At 54.4% G+C, this 20318-nt stretch overlaps 1 protein-coding gene across 3 annotated transcripts; it reads left to right on the plus strand.

The window, feature by feature from the left end:
* The first annotated feature begins 39 nt into the window (after window positions 1-39).
* YPEL1 (yippee like 1) lies at window positions 40-20175 on the plus strand. Of its 3 annotated transcripts, none has more exons than XM_079763188.1 (5): window positions 40-252; window positions 11539-11821; window positions 14471-14514; window positions 16825-16933; window positions 17717-20175. In XM_079763188.1, exons 2-5 carry the CDS (start codon window positions 11705-11707, stop codon window positions 17804-17806), a joined length of 360 nt encoding a protein of 119 aa, XP_079619314.1. In that variant the 5' UTR covers window positions 40-252; window positions 11539-11704; the 3' UTR covers window positions 17807-20175. The 3 variants fall into 3 exon arrangements, with proteins under 3 accessions (XP_079619314.1, XP_079619316.1, XP_079619315.1); XM_079763190.1 differs by lacking the exon at window positions 40-252 and adding an exon at window positions 263-391; XM_079763189.1 differs by lacking the exon at window positions 40-252 and adding an exon at window positions 275-1298.
* The last annotated feature ends 143 nt before the right edge of the window (window positions 20176-20318 follow it).

Here is a 20318-nt window from a genome sequence, read left to right on the forward strand (position 1 = left end):
GTGCTACGTGCTGATTGGCCCGCAACACGTTCCGAGGCCGTTAACGGCGGCGCGGCGGGGCCGGGGCTCCAAAACAAAGGGCTGGCGGCCCGCGGGGCGGCGGCGGCGGGAGGATGCCTCGCGCCCTGCGGAGGTGCCAACGGCCGCGGCGCGCCCCGGGTCGCGCCGGGGCCGCGTGAGAACCGAGCCCGCGCCGACCGAGGCCCGGGCCGGATGGGCACTGCGGGCTGGGGCGCGGACCGCCGGGCGGCCGTGAGTACGGGCGGGCCTGGACTCGGTGGCGCGGGCGGCTACTTGCGGCGACCCGAGGAGCCTGCGGCCGCGGGCAGGGTCCGGAGCACCTGTTGGGCGTCCAGGCGGGCAGACGGGGCGCGGACGGCCGCACCTGTCGGTGTGTTCCCTCTGATGTGATGGTTTGGTTTCTCGGTGTTGGGTTCGCTCCGTTTGGGAGCAGACCCAAAAGCCTAATCTGGGATGTGGCCCCCGCGCTCCCCCCTCCCCACCCACCCCGGCCAGGAAAAGATGTACGGAGGGAATGGGCCACATCATAATAGGCTTTTCCCTCTTTAAAAAAAAAAAATAAGTCGCCGTTGGGGAGGAAAGGGAGGACAAAGGGGTCTGGAGGTTGGCTGTGCAAAGGGGGGCGTTTTCAAGTTGCCCACAAAGGTCGTGCTCCGCGGCAGCTCACCACTTGTGGCACGAGGCTCCCCAAGCCGAGCTCGCCAACGCCTTCGCTTCGGAAACCTGCCCGGCAGGGTCCCCCTCCCCCAGCCCTGCCTGAGCTTGGCATCTTCTGCTGTCCACGTTGTGCGCCAAGTTGTAGGATGGGAAGAAGGCAAATTCCGTTTTCGATGGACGGTGGCCCGGGGAGACGTCCGTTTCGCCACCCCCGAGCCTTTCCCGTTCTGTTGCATTTCTTCTTTCTCTCTGGATCCAAAACATGCACACCTTCACCTGCCGGTGCCTTTGCCAAGAATGTTATTTTTTTCCACCAACCAGGCCCTCACCCCAAGTCCCCAAGCCTCTGAACAAGGCTTGCCTCCCCTGGGGAACCCTTTCAGTGGCTTCACCTGCCCAGGCCGCCTCTCCCCCGTCACCTGGGCGCCCTCCCGCCCCTGCTCTAGTGGGTGTTGGCGGAGCCAGGTGCTGTGCGTGATCCCAGGGCGGCTGAGCTTCGCCATCCCGCACCGGCTTCCCCCAGCCCGGCTGCGGCCTCCGGGGAACAGCAGCGGCCCGGTGGAAGGACGCTAACCCGCCGCTCTCCTGGACCTTCGTGCTGCCGCCCCTTGCATCGCGGGGTAAGGGGGCTCTCCCTGTGGGGACCCCTCAGAGCTAGGACCCCGGCAAACCCATGTCTTAAAACGACCGTGTAGCCCAGGGTCTGGCCTGCGTTGGGCACTTAAAACACACACACACACACACACACACACACACAAAACTTAATTAGTAATCTTAGCAATGGTCTTTCTGCTTTTTAAATGAACTTCTCGTTTTGGAATCATTTTACATTTACATAAAAGTTGCAAAAATAGTACAGACAATCCCAATGTGCCCCACACCCAGTGTTACCATCCTCCATGGCCATGGTACATTTGCCAAAATTAGCCACTGACACGGGTGCGTTAAGTCAATTCCAGACATTCAGTCTTTCTGTTTCTGAAGCACTGAGGTTTGCAGAGCTCTGTGTGTGGAGAGCAGTGATCCCGCGTCTGTCCTCACGCGGTTCCCCGGGGACCGTGTGTCTGTCCTCACGCGGTTCCCCGGGGACCGTGTGTCTGTCCTCACGCAGTCCCCCGGGGACCGCGTGTCAAGGGGCAGGAGTGCGGAGGGCAGGGGCCCTCACGTGGCTTTCTCCCCGGGAGACGGATAAGAGGAGTCTGCCTGCTTTCGAGCCGTTCTCTGACACTCTTCACGCAGGTTCATTTGGTTTTGAATTTTAGGAACGTAGTTAGATCTGTTAATCAGCAAAACCTCTAGAGAGTGGGAGTTTGACAAGAGGTTTCAGCGGAGGTTGGAGAAAGTTCCGAACAGCCAAGTCACTGGGGGCCAAGGGTTCGGGGAGGGCAGCGTGAGTTCGGGTCTGGAAAGGAGTCAAGAGGGTGAGATGGACTGGGGGCTGCTGGGAGACACTGTGACAGAGACGGGGGGGGGGGGGGGGGGGGGGGCACTGCGGAAACCTGGCCACGGCTGAGAGTAAAATGGAAATCCTGGAGCCAACCGACCCACTGCCCGGGGAAGGGACCCAGAGCCAGGGTTCCCTGTGGGGTGTGAGGTGTTGAGCCGGGCTTGCTGACTCTGCCAAGCTTGTGGGATTCTCTGGACCCCCTTGGGAATTGCATAGTAACCCCGTTTCACAGGTAAGGCAGCAGCTTGGCCACCAAATTCGTGCCACAGTTTGAGTGGAGCCTTCTTTCCGCCTCGCCCCCACCCCCCAGGTCCCAGCGCCAAACCTCACCTGCTGGCTCCCTGGATGCCACCTGTCCCCCCCCTCCCAGCCAGCACACTCTCCCCCAAGCACTGCCCCCTTCCCATCCCTCTTTGCATTTTTGGTTTTCCCCGTCCCTTGCACAACACAGGGCTTTGGGTGTTTGGCTGTGTTTTATTTAGCATGTGACTGATAGTGCAAGATTACCAGCCTCTTTCCTCTTGCTTCAGTCCAGTCTTCCAGGCCTCGTCCCTGCATCCCCCCTTCTTCGCAAGGACACAGCAGCCTTTGCTAGAATGTCCGGAGGCCGTGATGGGAAACTTTGTTACTAGAGGGAGGATGAAAGGGAATAATGTATTGAAGGTTCTTCCAAAAGGAAGGCTCAGTGCAAACTCATGGATCATAGTCCCGTGGGAGATGGGGAGACAGGACCCGGCCACGGTGGGAGGAGAGCTGGGGGTGCAGGGACCCAGCCCCTCGGTCCGGGAGAGGCAGGGGCAGCGGGGTGCTGAGGGGCTGTATCTGAGGACCGCGCGGAGGTGGGAGGACTGGAGGAGGAGTCTTCTCTCCCTCCCCCGGCCCAGGGGTCCGAGGCGCTGGCTCCTGGAAGGTGGAGAAAAGCTTTTTATCCGTAACAAGGAGGAAGGAGTCTGTGCACCAAAGGCACGTGGTGCCTGTGCTGTCTGCACCTTTGGATGTAAATCCTTCCAGGCCTCCCCAGGCCTGTGTGTTCAGTATATGCACTTGGTATCAAAATCAGAAGTTACCAGCCCAGCCGGCGTGGCTCCGTGGTTGAGCGTCGACCTATGAACCAGGAGGTCACAGTTCGATTCCTGGTCAGGGCACCTGCCCGGGTTGCGGGCTCCATCCCCAGTGGGGGCCGTGCAGGAGGGAGCCAGTCAGTGATTCTCTCTCATCATGGATGTTTCTCTCTCTCTCTCCCTCTCCCTTCCTCTCTGAAATCAATAAAAATGTATTTTTTTAAAAAAACCAGAAGTTACCGAGAGGAGACAGGGAAAAGGAAGTCACCGTCCCTGCCCTCCCTGTCCCCAGCCTGAGTCCCACTCTGCATCTGTTTCTGGTTCATGTTGAGCAGCACCTTTGGCCGGTCTCTGGGTTAGACTGAGGCGGTTTCTAATCTCGTTATTACAGGCAACACTGTAACCACCGTTACCCGGTTGTATTGCAGGCGTGCCCGGCCGGAGGTGAATGCCTGGGGGGACACCGGGCGCAGGGGTGTGCCGGGAGCCCCCAGCTGGCTGCATCGCAGCCTGTTCTACCAGGTGGGAAGGCAGGTGCCAGGTGCCTTTGGTTTGCATCGATGAGGAGAGCTCACACCTGTCTAAGGCACTGTGGTCCAGGGGGTAGCCTGGCTTTGAGTCCAGCCCCTCCGCTTGCTTACGGGGCCACGTTGGGCCTCAGTTTCCCTGGCTGCGGAGTGGGACTGAGAACACTCATCTCTTCGGGCTGCTGTTAATTCATTTGGTTTCCGTGAAGTCATCTGCTTAGGATGGGGCTGGCCTTGGCCCGGAGGCTCTTGGGGGGAGTCTGCGTTTCCTTTTCGGTGACGGGTGTGATCTCCACGCGTGCACGGGCCTGGCCTGGCGCTCTGCTTCCCCGGGCTGGGCTCTGCCGGACTCCGCAGCCGGGGGGCAGCACCGTGTCTCAGCTCCCCGGAGCTCTGTCCTCAGCACAGTGACGGGCGCCGGTTCTCGCTCTTACTGACGAGCCCGCTTCCTTGCCTGGCGCCTCCTTCTGCTCATGGGGAGGTGGAGGCCTGGGGCCCCTCACCTGCCGGGCATGGTGACGCTGTGCTGGGAGGAGGAGTAAATGCGGGGGAATAGAGAGATGGGGGGCCTCGGGGCCTGTGGGGGGGGGAATAGAGAGGTGGGGAGCCTCGGGGCCTGTGTGTGGGGGGGGAATAGAGAGGTGGGGGGCCTCGGGGCCTGTAGGGGGGGAATAGAGAGATGGGGGGCCTCGGGGCCTGTGTCCTATGGGCGTGAGGACCCGGCAGGTGGAGGGAGGGAAGGGAGCCCTCAGCCCTTGGGCACCTCCATTCTGCCCTGGAATTGCCAGAGCTCCGTGGTTTGGCTCATTTCTCAGTGTTTTTGTCTTTGGAAGTTTGGTGACGGCACCATGGACACAGGCCTGACTCACGTTCTCTTAAGATATTTCTGCCTGCTTGTTTTCGGAGAGAAGCTTCTGGAAGCAGAATATTGTTTTTGCTCTAAAAATTGACCCCACACGGATCTCTTTGGGGGGGCGGCGTCCGGTCCTGGGCTGGCCCTCGGTTACGTGCCGGCGGCCCCGAGCCCGGGAGGGCGGCGCTGGTTCCAAAGCCAGGAGCAGAGTTTGCCACCAGAGGGTCCGGGATCCGAGGGGGCGCCTTTGGCTGAGCCCAGACCCCTGCCTCTCGGCCCCTCACCTCCGGCTGTGGGAGGAGGTGAGGGAAGGAGGGGGTAAAACAGCTGACTGACTCCAGGCTCCTTTCCTTAGAAAGAAGAACTTGGGTGAGGATGTTAAAACAGACTTGACACGAGTTCACTAAGAAGTGAAGTCAGCCCTGGCCGGTTGGGCTCAGTGGATAGAGCGTCGGCCTGTGGACTGGAGGGTGGAGGGTACATGCCTGGGTTTCGGGTTCGATCCCCAGTGGGGGGCATGCAGGAGGCAGCCGATCAGTGATTCTCTCTCACCATTGGTGTTTCTCTCTCCCTCTCCCTTCCTCTCTGAAATCAATAAAAATATATTTTAAAAAAAGAAGTGAAGTCAGAACAAGTTTGCTCCTTCCTCACTGGGCACACTGGCGGTGGAGCGGGGGTGGACTTAAGTGTCCGCGTGGACAGTGGGCACGGGGGGGGAGGGGCGGAGGGTGGCTGGGGCTTCGCCAGCGGGGCTGGGGCAGGTGGTGTCCGAGGTGACGCTCACCTTTGTGCCCTCCCGGGGGCACCTGGGAGCTGGGCGGAGAGAATCCGAAACGGGTCCCTGGGCTGGAGCAGCAGAGAAAATCTGGTCAGATGTGTTGGGGCTTGTGTGATGCTTTTGTTAGAAGATCTCAAGGTCTGGGCAGTTCTCAGTGTCACTCTTGCGAAATGTTAGGATGTAACAGTATTTTAACGCAGCGCAGTATTTTGCAGACCAGCTGTAAACAGGATGAGCTGGACAGGAACCTAACAGATTAATGTAGCCAACGGCAAAGAAGAAATCCATGTGTGATTAGCCAAATAGTATTATGAATAAGCGATGGCTCAGCCTCCCTTGGTGGGACAGGTTGGATATGAATCCCGCGACCTTCATTTGCTGCAAGTGCAGTAATAAAACTACCTGGTGACAACCAGGTCACCTTTTTTTTTTTTTTTAATATATTTTTATTGATTTCAGAGAGGAAGGGAGGGGAAGAGAGAGAGATAGAAACATCAATGATGAGAGAGAACCATTGATCGGCTGCCTCCTGCTCACCCCAGGAGGATCGAGCCAGCAACCCGGGCAAGTGTCCTGATCAGGATTCGAACCATGATCTCCTGGTTCATAGGTCGATGCTCAACCAACTGAGCCACACCAGCCGGGCCAGGTTTCCTTCTTCAATAGGACACCCCAAGTGGTGAACCCCTTGAGTTGGTAACACCTTGTCCTTGATTCTTGAGAAACCCAAGGGAAAAATTCAGGAAGGGCACCTGAGTCAATGGCAGCCAATGGGGGTGGAGGGATGGGGAGTGGTTTTTTGGAATTACTAATTGGGAATATCCAATATAATTAGGCTTGCTCAGAAATACCTTAACACTTGGTTGTGAAGCCCATATATTGGAGAAGGAAACAGGCTTCATTTTATTTTATTTATTTTTTCTTTTTAAATATATTTTATTTATTTTTTTACAGAGAGGAAGGGAGAGGGATAGAGAGTTAGAAACATCGATGAGAGAGAAACATTGATCAGCTGCCTCCTGCACACCCCCTACTGGGGATGTGCCTGCAACCAAGGTACATGCCCTTGACCAGAATCGAACCTGGGACCTTTCAGTCCACAGACCAACGCTCTATCCACTGAGCCAAACTGGTTAGGGCTTTATTTTCTTTCTTTTTTTTTTTAATATTTTATTGATTTTTTACAGAGAGGAAGGGAGAGGGATAGAGAGTTAGAAACATCAATGAGAGAGAAACATCGATCAGTTGCCTCCTGCACACCCCCTACTGGGGATGTGCCCGCAACCAAGGTACATGCCCTTGACCGGAATCGAACCTGGGACCCTTCAGACCGCAGGCCGACGCTCTATCCACTGAGCCAAACCGGTTAGGGCTATTTTCTTTTTTAATATATTTTTATTGATTTCAGAGAGGAAGGGAGAGGGAGAGAGAGATAGAAACATCATTGATCGGCTGCCTCCTGCACGCCCCACATGGGATCGAGCCCACAACCCGGGCATGTGCCCTGACCGGGAATCGAGTCGTAGCCTCTGGCTCACAGGCGATGACGCTGAGCCACACCGGCCGGTGTAACGGGCTTCATCTTAGAGGGTGGGTGTGGGTGTGGGCATGGGCCCTTGTGTGGGAATTTCCTCCCCTGCCGTCTTGTTAGCTGGTTTTCTCTGTTGGAAAGAGCAATAAGCTATTAACTTTTTATTAGGGCATGAATTGGCATCTAACTTTTTCTTTTCCTAGATACACAATTGTCCAGCACCATTTTTTAAATCTGTTCTTTCCAGTGAGCCACAGTGTCCCTTCTGCTATAGCCGGTGTCCTTCTAGGATATACATAGATCTGCTTCTGAGCTTTCTCTTATGTCACGTGACCTGGTTTTGTCCGGAGCCAATCCTATATAATAAAACCCCTAATATCAACCGAACAGCAGCGGAACGACTGGTTACTATGACACACACTGACCACCAGAGGGCAGACGCTCAACACAGGAGCTGCCCCCTGGTGGTCAGTGCGCTCCCACAGGGGGAGTGCCGCTCAGCCAGAAGCCGGGCTCCGGGCTGGTGAGCACAGGGGCGGGGGTGGGAGCCTCTCCCGCCTCCTGGGCCGCACTAAGGAGCCCTCGGGGGTCCTGGACTGTGAGAGGGCGCAGGCTGGGCTGAGGGACCACCCCCCCTCCCAGTGCACGAATGTCAGGCACCAGGCCTCTGGTATCACATACTTTCTTTTTTTTAATTTTCAAGAGAGAGGGAGAAGCAAAGAGAGAAACATGGATTTGTTCCACTTTTTTATGCATTCATTGGTTGCTTCTTGTATGTGCCCTGACTGGGGATTGAACCCACAACCTTGGCGTATTGGGTCAATGCTCTAACTAACCCAAGCCAGTATCACACTCTTCTTCTTTTTTTTAACCCTCACCTGAGGATATGTTCTTTATTGATTTTGAGAGAGAGAGAAGGGAAGGGGGGGAGAGAGAGTAAGAGAGAGAGAAAAGCAAACATTGATCAGTTGCCCCCTGTACACGTCCCAACTGGGAATTGACTGGGACTCAAACCTGCAACCTAGGTATGTGCCCTGACCAGGAACTGAATCCACAACCTTTCGGTGGACGAGACAAAATGACGTTCCAACCGCCTGAGCCGCCCGGCCGGGGCCAGGACCACACTCTTGATGACTCTGGTGGAAAGTGACAGCCTGGCTCTCTGGCCGACTCTGGTAGAGAACATGCTCCCGTCCATCTTGCTCTTCACCAGTTCTGGCCTTTTGATATGATGGGGTGCAGGACAAATAATACAATAATTAATAACTGATACAAGAATAAACTGTTGTGTACTCACAACTGTAAACCTACTTTTGCCCCACCCTGTATATCTTTTTCTCTGCTTTTACTACTTTAACTTTTTTTTTAATTGACTGATTTGAGAGAGAGAAACATGGATTTGTTCCACTTAGCCGTTCATTGGTTACATCTTTTTTTTTTTTAATATATTTTATTGATTTTTCACAGAGAGGAAGGGAGAGGGATAGAGAGCTAGAAACATCGATGAGAGAGAAACATTGATCAGCTGCCTCCAGCACGCCCCCCACCGGGGATGTGCCCGCAACCAAGGTACATGCCCTTGACCGGAATCGAACCTGGGACCCTTCAGTCCGCAGGCCGAATCTCTATCCACTGAGCCAAACCGGTTTCGGCCATTGGTTACATGTTGTATGTGCCCTGACCGGGGATGGAACCTGCAACCTCGGCGTATCGGTACGCCGCTCTGACCAACTGAGCTGCCTGGCCAGAGCCACTGCTTTAACTTCTTTGTTGTGAATCACGGAGATATAAGAAATCCATTAAACAGGACCCTGTTAGCAGAGACTCACAGACCGTACATCTGTGGGCCACCCCCCCGCAGTCCAGCCTCACCTTTCCCACCTTCTCCTGTCCTTGTGTTTGCGAGCAGCCTCGGGGTGAGTTGTTTTCTGCTCGGTCTGAACCTGACCCCTGACCCCTGGTGCACTTGGTTCCCGTGAGCGAGCGCTGCGGGGCGGGGCGGGGGGTGGGGGGGGTCTTGCTCCCTCCTCGGGGCTTCCCGCTCTTCCTGCTGTTCCTTTTCCTCCCGTTCCTGCCTCCCTGAGGTTCACGTGTTCTCGTTCCTGGTATTTCCCGTCACAGGTTTGGAATTACACACTTTTGTTCTTCTAGAAGTTTCATCAGAAATTACATTTCTCCTGAATTTACTGGAATCTAAAGTATTTTGGGGGGCAATACAAGGACTGGGGAACATTTTCCTTTGAGTTTTCACCCTGACTGTTGCCATTATCATAATCCTATCTTTTTGAAGCTCCCCAAGTCATTGTTCTATTTACCCACATATTTACCGCTTTCTTTTTCTTTTCTTTTGGGGGGGAGGGGGTGACTTAACAGAAAATTTTTTTTAGTTTTTTTTTTTAATGTAAATTCTTTATTGTTGAGAGTATTACATATGTCTCCTTTTCCCCCCATTGACCTCTCCCCACCGCTCCCGCCCCCAGCACAGGCCCTCACCCCCTACTGTCCGTGGCCACTGGTTCCACTTACACGCACGCACACAAGCCCTTTGGTTGATCTCCCCGCCCCGCCCCCCCTCTGAGGTTTAACGGTCTGTACACGTGGCATTCCTTCTTTTAGAGTTGTTTTCCTTCTGTCTGAAGCACATCCTTGAACCTCTTTAGTGATATTTTGCTGAGGTCAAGCTTTTTAGTTGTCGGAAGATATCATTTCCCAAATCCTTGAAAGATGATTTCGCTGGATGTGGAATTCTGGGATTGCAGTTACCTTTCAGACCCTTAAAGGCCCCTTTCCCTGCTGCCTCCTGGTTCCATAGGTTTCTCTGGGAAGTTGTTCTGTTGAAAAGTAATTTTCCCTCCTCTTCTGGATACTAATAAGGCTTTTCTTTTCCTTTTTCTTTGGGTTTCTGCAGTTTTATTATGTGGCCAGATGTGACTTTATTTTTATTCTACTTGGAACTATTGGACTTCTTGTCTGTGGTTTGGTGTCTTCAATTCTGAAAAATCCTCAATATTTCCTTGTTCACATGTAACGCCTCTGCCCCATTTTCTTCTCACTTTACTTTCTGTAAATCCACAGGCATGTCTGTGCTTTGGGTGTCATCCGAGAAGTCAGTGCCAAATCCAATGTCATAAAAATTCTTGCTATATTTTATTCTAAGAGTTTCACAGTTTTATTTCTTACATGTATGTCTTTTTTTATTTTTATTGATTTCAGAGAGGAAGGAAGAGGGAGAGATAGAAACATCCATGATGAGAGAGAATCATTGATAGGCTGCCTCCTGCAAGTCCCCCACTGGGGATCGAGCCCACAACCCAGGCATGTGCCCTTGACTGGAATCAAACCTGGGACCTTTCAGTTTGCAGGCCAACACTTAATCCACTGAGCCAAACCAGCTAGGGCTTACATTTATGTCTTTGACGTACTTTGAGTTCATTTTTGTATACGGTGTAAGGCAAGGGTTTCACTTCATTGTTTTGTATTTGGTGTCCAGTTTTCCCAGCGCCATTTGTTGAAAAGACCGTCTTTCCCCCACTGAATGGTCTTGGTGTCCTTGTCGAAAGTCATTGACCATATACACGGTTTCCTTCTGGACGGAAGCAGACGAATGCCTGGTGGCTCCAGCCCTGGCCAGTGTGGCGCCCTCCTGTGCGCTGCAGGGTGCTGGTGTGATTCCCAGTCGGCACGGATCCGGGTTGCAGGCTCGATCCCCGCAGGGCTGGTGCAGGAGGCAGCCGGTCAATGTCTCACTCTCACATTGATGTTTCTCTCTCCCTCCCTCTCTCCTTTCCTCTCTCTCTAAAAGTTAATTTTAAAGATATTTTTAAAAAATAGTGGGTCCATCATTTATTCATATATGTCGTGGTGCTTTGCGTCATTCATTCCGGGATTTGGGACAAGATGGTTCATGCTGCTGTCGCCTCACTCGACGGGAACCTAGGTGGCTGCTGTTTTCTCTCACTTTTCCTGAAGCCACACACAGTAGAGATGTTTTTCTCAAGTTTTTTGTGTGTCAAAGTAGTTTACCTGCCACACTCAACTCAATTTAGAATGATTAAACAGTGATTAAGTATTAGTATTTTTTAAAATATTTTTTTATTGATTTCAGAGGGGAAGGGAGAGGGAGAGAGAGAGAAACATCAATGATGAGAGAGAATCATGGATCAGCTGCCTCCTGAATGCCCCACACAGGAGATCGAGCCCGCAACCCGGAAATGTGGCCCGACCGGGAATCGAACCGTGACCACTTGGTTCATAGGTAACACTCACCCACTGAGCCAGGCCGGCCGGGCTTAGTATTCTTTTTATGTACGATTAATATGGCAGGACTAGATCTTCAACTTCTAGTCCTGCCCACCCCCCGTTCTCTTTTAAAAATATATTTTTATTTCAGAGAGGGAGGAAGAGAGAGAGAGACAGCAATGATGAGAGAGACACACTGATCGGCTGCCTCCTGCACGCCCCCTACTGGGGATCGAGCCCGCAACCCGGGCGTGTGCCCTTGTCCAGAATGGGACCCGGACCCTTCAGTGTATAGGCCGATGCTCTATCCACTGAGCCACACCGGCGAGGGCCGTCCCCCATCCCTCCGAATGCATCCTCGTGAACACTCCTCCTTGCTGTTTCACTCTCTCCCTAACGCACCGCGTGTCCTGACTTTTGCCAGGTTGCGGCGTTTTTCTCTGGTCCCAGCGGTGTGGACAGTGCCACACGCCTCCTGACCCACCACGGCTCTGGCGTGCGTGTTCCAGTGCTGCTTCTGTGAGAGAGCCCCGCAGAGCCGCCGAGCCTTGGGCGCCAGCCCCGCGCTGAGCGAGGAGAGCCCCGCAGAGATGGTGAAGATGACCAAGTCCAAAACTTTCCAAGCCTACCTGCCCAACTGCCACCGGACGTACAGCTGTGTGCACTGCAGAGCCCACCTGGCCAACCACGACGAGCTCATCTCCAAGGCAAGTGCTGCGCGTGGAGGTGGGTGGGGTTCCTGCGCCGCGGGCACCGGTCGTCACATGGCCGCCTGGGTGTGCTGTGTCCTAGCAGTCTGAGCCTGCAGGGCGGCGTTGATGGGGGGTCTGTGCGTGATTGTGTGGCTACGCCACGGGCTCATGGTCTTCACGCCGTGGGCGGGTGGGGGAGGCGGACAGCTGGGACTCCCGGGATCACCAAGACCAAGAGGAGTCCCTTGTCAGAGCAGTGAACCAGACGCGTTGAGGGAGCAAAGGAAGTCCAGAAAACCTGTGGGAACAGTTTAATAAAAAGAGAAGTAAGCCTTTTTTAAAAGTTAGAGTGGTTAAGAAGAGAAGAGGCTGCCGTGGGGAGGTGGGATCTTTCAGGAAGATGCCCAGGAGGGGAGCTCGGGCGCCCTCTGCAGGACCCGAGAGGCCGGGGAGGTGTGACAAGATCGGCCCCTTCCCCTCATTGGGTCACGCTCTTTCTTTTTTTTAACTTCCCGCAAATGCTCTTTTTTTGGCATGAAATTCGACATTTAAAAAAAATACATATTTTATTTATTTTTTTTTTACAGAGAGGAGGGGAGAGGGATAGAGTTAGAAACATCAATCAGCCCTGACTGGTTTGTCTCAGTGGGTAGAGCGTCGGCCTGCAGACTGAAGGGTCCCATGTTTGATCCCGGTCAAGGGCATGTACCTTGGTTGCGGGCACATCTTCAGTGGGGGGGTGAGGGAGGGTGCAGGCGGCAGCTGATCGATGTTTCTCTCTCATGGATGTTTCTAACTCTCTATCCCTCTCCCTTCCTCTCCGTAAAAAATCAATAAAATATATTAAAAAAAAGAAACATCGATGAGAGAGAAACATCGATCAGCTGCCTCCTGCACACCTCCCACTGGGGACGTGCCGGCAACCAAGGCACATGCCCCTGATCGGAATCGAACCTGGGACCTTTCAGTCCGCAGGCCGACGCTCTATCCACTGAGCCAAACCAGTCAGGTCGAGGATAGTATTTTTAAAAAAATGAGGATTCACAGAATAGGTGAAAATTCAGAAATCAGTCTAGAAAATTGAAAGCCGATAGGGATGTGTGAAAAGTTTGTCTGATGAATCTTTAATTGGACATAAATAATATTCCTCATTCTAAGAAGCTACTTAAGGGAAGACCCCTTGTTAAGTCTGAAAGCTGTATATTTAAATCAAAACTGCTAGTCTCAGGCTCAGTTTTGCTTCAGTAACAACCCCAAATCTGTGGCTTAAAATGAAGAATTATTATTTTTTAATCCTCACCTGAGGATACGTTTTTTTATTGATTTTAGAAAGGAAGGGAGAGAGAGACGTTAATTGGTTGCCTCCCCTGTGCACTCGGAGATTGAACCCACAACCTGGGTATGCGCACTGACTGGGAATTGAGCCCACCATCTTTTAGTAAATGGGACACTCCAACCAACTGAGGCACCCAGCCAGGGCTAAAGGAGGGTTTATTTCTTGCTCAGGTGAGGTGTTCATCATGGGCCAGCCAGGACTCTGTAATTACACATTAAAGTGATGTGTATGTACAAAGTAAAAAAAGAGAATTTCTTTTTCCTCCTTCCTATCCCAACTCCATTCCTTAGAGTAATCACTTAGTAATTTGGTATGTATTGTTGTCTGGTTTTTTTTTTGTTTTTTGTTTTTTTTTTGGGGGGGGGGGTGGTTTTGTTTTTCTTTGTTGTGTGTGTGTCCATGACAACACATTTTCACTTTAAAATAGAGCTCACGACACGTCATTTCACAGCTCTTTCTTTGCTTAACAGTATTCTGTGACTACTTTCCAGCCCACTCATACCGATCTGTTCCTGTCACCCTTTTAAAGTGCATGAGCCCGGGTGTGAAATGAATTCATTTGTTTGCTCGCTTATTGGTGGGGTTTCTTTTTTTTTTTTTTGCAATGACACACACTGTGATGGTGACCATTCTTGTCACATTTCCTTACACACTCAAGCTGATCTGTTCTTTACAGTCAGTTCTGAGAAGGGGATTGCTGGGCCACTCGGTATGTGCCTTCCACATGTTGATATTGTCAACTTGTGCTCCAGTCAACCTTCCTCAGTCTTTTGAATTAGTGCCGAGTGACAGGCAAAGAAACCAAGACCGTGTTCTTGCTTGGGTTTGCATTTCGCTGATTATTTCTGTGGTCCATCTGTTCTGTTTGGTCATTTGAGCCTGGCGCCAGAGCAGACGAACCTCAAGCGAAGTCTGGGACTGACCTGATTGTATCCGGGAGGCAGGAATACCCATTCCGCTGAAGTCATCTTAGGGTGCATAAATACGCTGCGAGCCGCTCCTTAGCTTGTAACATCCTGGGGTGAGCTGTCCTTTCCTCCCGGGGAGGGGCCATCTTGTGACTTTATTTCAGTGGAAAAGTATGAAAGCGTCCCCTTGCCCCTGATATCTGACAGACGTGGTGCATGTGAGTGAGGACCCAGGTGCCCCTGTGGGGCTCTCGGCGGCCGTGACTCCCGCCCCTACTTTTGGGAAGATCTTGTCCTGCTCCGGGCCCTGAGCGCAGCCCCTCACACTCTGCAAGAGCAGACCCGTGACCTGAAGCACAGCGCCCCCACTTCCACCCAAAACGCGTCACCCTCATCGGTAACACTCTGCTCTTCTTTCAGTCCTTTCAGGGAAGCCAGGGGCGCGCCTACCTCTTCAATTCTGTGTGAGTATCGCGGCCTCGCCTGGAGACGGCTGTGTCAGCTCCCAGGGGTCTCGTCTGTGCCCACTGAATTGAGGGCTCCCGTGTCTAGAATGATCTTAAAGAACTCTCTCTGGTCTTAGTTTCGGGAAGGCGCAGGCTCTTCACTGAGCGAGGGATTCGCTGCACACGCTGTGGTCTCCTTCCCATTGGGGGGGCGGGGGAGGGGGGGTGGGGTGAGTTTTGCCGCAGCAGCACTGTGCTCCCCGCCCAGAGCCCGGCGGTCCCGGGAGATAAAAGGTGGTGCCTTCTCCTGAGGGGAGGCCGTGGGCAGGGCTGGGGAAGGCGGAGTCACAAAATGCCGCTGCCTGTCTGGTAACCATCTAGGTGGTGGTGGTGGTGATGGTGGTGATGGTGGGGGGCGGTGTGTGGTGGGGGTGATGGTGGGGGGCGGTGTGTGGTGGGGGTGATGGTGGGGGGCGGTGTGTGGTGGGGGTGATGGTGGGGGGCGGTGTGTGGTGGGGGTGATGGTGGGGGCGGTGTGTGGTGGTGGTGATGGTGGGGGGCGGTGTGTGGTGGTGGTGGGAGGCGGTGTGTGGTGGGGGTGATGGTGGGGGTGGTGGTGTGGTGGGGGTGGGGGTGTGGTGGGGGGCGGTGTGTGGTGGGGGTGATGGTGGGGGGCGGTGTGTGGTGGTGGTGATGGTGGTGGGCGGTGTGTGGTGGTGGTGGTGATGGTGGGGGGCGGTGTGTGGTGGTGGTGATGGTGGGGGGCGGTGTGTGGTGGGGGTGATGGTGGGGGCGGTGTGTGGTGGTGGTGTGGTGGGGGCGGTGTGTGGTGGGGGGCGGTGTGTGGTGGTGGTGTGGTGGGGGCGGTGTGTGGTGGTGGTGATGGTGGGGGCGGTGTGTGGTGGGGGGCGGTGTGTGGTGGTGGTGATGGTGGGGGCGGTGTGTGGTGGGGGCGGTGTGTGGTGGTGGTGATGGTGGGGGGCGGTGTGTGGTGGTGGTGGTGATGGTGGGGGGCGGTGTGTGGTGGTGGTGATGGTGGGGGGCGGTGTGTGGTGGGGGTGATGGTGGGGGCGGTGTGTGGTGGTGGTGTGGTGGGGGCGGTGTGTGGTGGGGGGCGGTGTGTGGTGGTGGTGTGGTGGGGGCGGTGTGTGGTGGTGGTGATGGTGGGGGCGGTGTGTGGTGGGGGGCGGTGTGTGGTGGTGGTGATGGTGGGGGCGGTGTGTGGTGGGGGCGGTGTGTGGTGGTGGTGATGGTGGGGGGCGGTGTGTGGTGGTGGTGGTGATGGTGGGGGGCGGTGTGTGGTGGTGGTGATGGTGGGGGGCGGTGTGTGGTGGGGGTGATGGTGGGGGCGGTGTGTGGTGGTGGTGTGGTGGGGGCGGTGTGTGGTGGGGGGCGGTGTGTGGTGGTGGTGTGGTGGGGGCGGTGTGTGGTGGTGGTGTGGTGGGGGCGGTGTGTGGTGGTGGTGATGGTGGGGGCGGTGTGTGGTGGGGGGCGGTGTGTGGTGGTGGTGATGGTGGGGGCGGTGTGTGGTGGGGGGCGGTGTGTGGTGGTGGTGATGGTGGGGGGCGGTGTGTGGTGGTGGGGGGGGCGGTGTGTGGTGGTGGTGTGGTGGGGGTGATGGTGGGGGGCGGTGTGTGGTGGTGGTGTGGTGGGGGTGATGGTGTGTAGTGTGGTGGGGGGCGGTGTGTGGTGGTGGTGTGGTGGGGGTGATGGTGTGTGGTGTGGTGGGGGGCGGTGTGTGGTGGTGGTGTGGTGGGGGTGATGGTGTGTGGTGTGGTGGGGGGCGGTGTGTGGTGGTGGTGATGGTGGGGGGCGGTGTGTGGTGGTGGGGGGGGGGGCGGTGTGTGGTGGTGGGGTGGTGGTGGTGATGGTGGGGGGCGGTGTGTGGTGGGGGTGATGGTGGGGGGCGGTGTGTGGTGGTGGTGATGGTGGGGGGCGGTGTGTGGTGGGGGTGATGGTGGGGGGCGGTGTGTGGTGGGGGTGATGGTGGGGGGCGGTGTGTGGTGGGGGTGATGGTGGGGGCGGTGTGTGGTGGTGGTGATGGTGGGGGGCGGTGTGTGGTGGTGGTGATGGTGGGGGGCGGTGTGTGGTGGGGGTGATGGTGGGGGGCGGTGTGTGGTGGTGGTGATGGTGGGGGGCGGTGTGTGGTGGGGGTGATGGTGGGGGGCGGTGTGTGGTGGTGATGATGGTGGGGGGCGGTGTGTGGTGGTGGTGGTGTGGTGGGGGCGGTGTGTGGTGGTGGTGATGGTGGGGGGCGGTGTGTGGTGGGGGGAGGCTGCTGCCGGCGGCCCTCGGGGGCCGGTCTCCAGCTCCTCCTCCCTCCCGCAGGGTGAACGTGGGCTGCGGCCCTGCCGAGGAGAGGGTCCTTCTCACCGGCCTGCACGCTGTCGCAGACATCTACTGTGAGAACTGCAAAACCACGCTCGGGTGGAAATATGTGAGTGACCACCTTGTTCTGACATTCCAGAGAACACGCAGAGGCACTATGATCAATAAAACATTTACAAATGGAAACAAAATTTGCAAAGGCGTAGATCTCCCCCGGAAGTATAATCCTATCTATCAGAGTTCATTTTTTAAAATACGTTTTTATTGACTTCAGAGAGAAAGGGAGAGGGAGAGAGAGGTAGAAGCGTCAGTGATGAGAATGATTGACTGACTGGCTGCCTCCTGCATGCCATTCTGGTTTTCTTCGTCAGGGCACCGACCAGCTCTCCCTCCTGGAATTCTCGATCATTGCTGTGTCCCACGTCCCCATCAGATATGAGGAGACACAGTGCCCAGCTCAGAGACGAGCTTAGTGAGGCCTCCACATCCTCCCCCCGCCCCCCGTCCTTCCCCACCCGAGGTCCCTACAGCATCTCTGACCTATGCCCGGGCTCCCAGTGCCGTCACCTCCACCCTCCTTGCACCTGGAGTCCCTGGAAGGGGCATCTCGCTCCTCTTCCTCCTTCCGAATTGCCCTGCACATGGCAGGTGCCTAGTAACAAATTGGAATTCCTATTTCCCTACAAGTTCAACTGTAACCTGATGACACGTGCACGGCAGCCCTGCACTCCCCTCAATGGGCTTGTCACCGAGACAGACGCCAGCCGCGAGTGGTGCAGGGGACTTCTGGGGAGACAGGCTACCATACACTTGCTTTCTCTGCTCAGAGTACAACGAAGTTGAAAATGAAACAGTCTTTCCTGAAACCTTCTGTTTCTACTTTCCCCCCAAGGAACACGCCTTTGAAAGCAGTCAGAAATATAAGGAAGGGAAATTTATCATTGAGCTTGCCCACATGATCAAAGACAATGGTTGGGAGTAAAGCGAAGACTTCCTGTTCTCTTCCGAATCCTGTTTTGCGAGAGACTTGAATGGAATGGAAAGAGGAGCGTCCTGGATGACTATTTCTTGAACTTGAACCCTGCAAGCCTGCCTCTTCCGGCCGCTCCCGTGGGTAAGGCTCCATTTGGTCTATGTCCTCTTCATGTATGTGGTCGTTTCAGAAATGTTCCAATGACCTTTTTCTAGTGTCAAGTTCTAGAGAAAGAATTAACCAACCGATGGCTGATCTGTCTAGTTAATACCTTCTTTAACCTCTGACTTTAAGATCAAGTTTGGCTGCTCTTTCACATTTGACAGAAACAAGCCGAATCTACAGACCACAGGGACAGGGTCTCTTTGGAGAGCAGGTTCACCCTGTCGTTGAGGACAGTGTTACAGCCCACTTCTTTCTAATTTGCAAAATTACTAATTGGTTATTTCTCTTGCAAATGAGCTGTTCAGTCGCAGTGCTCATTTCAGAACATTCCAGAAGCAGTCAAATCTATACACCGAGGGTGTTTTTTTAGCCTTGTTCAAAACCAGAAGACACCATGGGTAACATTTTACGTAAGCTAGAAATAGAGAAATGTGTTTAATGGAACATCCTGTTTGTTTAAGCCAGTAGCCTCCTTATCTAGGAAGCAAGTGAACCAGTTGTTAGCAAAGACTGACCCAGGGCCTGCGGGCAGCTGTGCCAGGGCCAAGTCCCGGACCCAGGCTCCGGAGGTGGGGCTGACGTGCGAGGCAGGCACTGAGCGCTGGTCCATGGAGTACCAGTTTAACACACTGGACCGAGTAAATCGGACTTCCTTTTCTACTCTGATGTACTTGAAGAAAAATAATTATTTTTGCATATGAAAGAGGCCCGAACTAACAGGATAAACTTTCAAACTTGAGATTTGGTAGACTGTTTTTAATGTTTTCAAAAAAGGTTAAAGTTGCAAGACAGGTTTAAACTGTGTAAATGAGATGTTTGGTTTGCTCAGCGGGTCACCCTGCCTTGCCTGGCTCTGTCCCATGGGCTGTCACAGAGGGCCTGGGCAGCGTCCTAGGTCCTGAGGAGCCGCCACTTGTTTTAAGTTTTGACCCACCCATGCTTCTGCAAGGAGTGGGCACTGCACAGGTTTTGGCCAGTTTGTAAAGAATTTAGGTCAAAATGTTCCCAAATAAGTTTTCTGTTTCCATGTCCAAACCCGACTGCAGCCTGTGGGCCGCCTGCTGCTCAGGTGGGCGGGCGGCCTGTGTGGCACCGTGGCTGAGGCTCACCGGATCCCGGCGCCAAGGGCAGGAAAGGGGCCCGGGGCAGCAGGGAGAGGAGAGCCGTGTGCCCGGGCGCTTCTCGGCCTGTAGGCATGGTTAGTCCAGTGGCAGCGAGCATGAGCCCTGCCCCGACGCCAGCCTCCCCTTAGCCCAGAGCCCTGGCCGTGCAGGCACCGGGCTCCCTGCCCGGTTCTGGTTCAGCTGCTCACCTTCGGCACCATCTCTGCCTGAGTCTCGAAGCCTTGGAACACGGGGAACGTGGCAGCCGGACAGCAGGGTGGCTGATGCCCGAGGAGCCTCTGCCGCGTAGCTTCGGCCGAAGGACGCTCCTGGTCCGGCTGTGGAAGCCTCTGCACGCGCAGGTGCTCCAGCTCAGAGATCTCGGCGGCCCGGCACGGCCGTGCACCCAAGGCGGGGTCGGCTGTGCAGCCTCCGGCCTCCAGCGAGCAGTGGGAAACCTGGAGACGTGAAACGGCGAACACCTGCAGCTGGTCCTTAGGGGACCCGAGGAGGGACTGGGAGCCTTCCGAGTGAGCGCTCCTGGTGAACATCGGGCCGACATGGACACCCCTTCTCCTTTTGGTTCCTCTACAAGCCTCTGCTGCACCTGAGGCTCCGCGGGCCAGGGAAGTGGGCGGCGCCGGGCCCCCGCTGGGTCTCCAGGTCTTTGCTGCAACTGAATCTAAAATTCTTCTGAGCGGTTTTTGTATATACGAAACTTATATTTAAAGCTTTTATATGTTCTGGGCAATTTTACTGCTCCTTCGATTTGAGCACTTTGGTTTTGTATCGTCTTTTTGATGGCATCGAAACCTTTTTCTTGGTCTTATGACTTTTTTTTTTTCCCTTCGTTGTTTTTTTTTAAATATAATTGGTACAAATATTCTCACCACTTTTTTGTTGGTCTTCTGCAAAACCCAAGCTCCTTTTGAAACCAAATGAACTGAGCTGGCTTCCGGGAAGGACATCCACGAGCCACAACTACGTGCTGGTATGTTCCACCCTCTCAAATGCCTCAACAGTAAATGTCATCCCGACTTTTATTTATTTAAAGTATTTTTTCCCTAAGTGGGAGGTGATGCCAGGATTATAAATGCATTTAACTTAAAACTGTGCCATGTCTTCTGGCTCAGTACATTTGCTTTAGAAACGTGGTTTAGTCTTATTGCCATTTTATATATACATATATAATATTTTTATACCTTAACACTTATTCTTGATGGCATCTGTCAGATATTAGCAAGGATCAGAAA

Source organism: Cnephaeus nilssonii (genome assembly GCF_951640355.1).
Source record: "Cnephaeus nilssonii genome assembly, chromosome: 22".
Classification (NCBI taxonomy): domain Eukaryota; kingdom Metazoa; phylum Chordata; class Mammalia; order Chiroptera; family Vespertilionidae; genus Cnephaeus; species Cnephaeus nilssonii.

What these genes read in the sequence shown, in the direction of transcription:
- YPEL1 (XM_079763188.1), top strand. Translation starts at nt 11,705, where the DNA reads ATGGTGAAGATGACCAAGTCCAAAACTTTCCAAGCCTACCTGCCCAAC. An exon ending in ACGACGAGCTCATCTCCAAG is followed by an intron (nt 11,822 to 14,470) that starts GCAAGTGCTGCG and finishes CTCTTCTTTCAG; the next exon opens with TCCTTTCAGGGAAGCCAGGG. An exon ending in GCCTACCTCTTCAATTCTGT is followed by an intron (nt 14,515 to 16,824) that starts GTGAGTATCGCG and finishes TCCCTCCCGCAG; the next exon opens with GGTGAACGTGGGCTGCGGCC.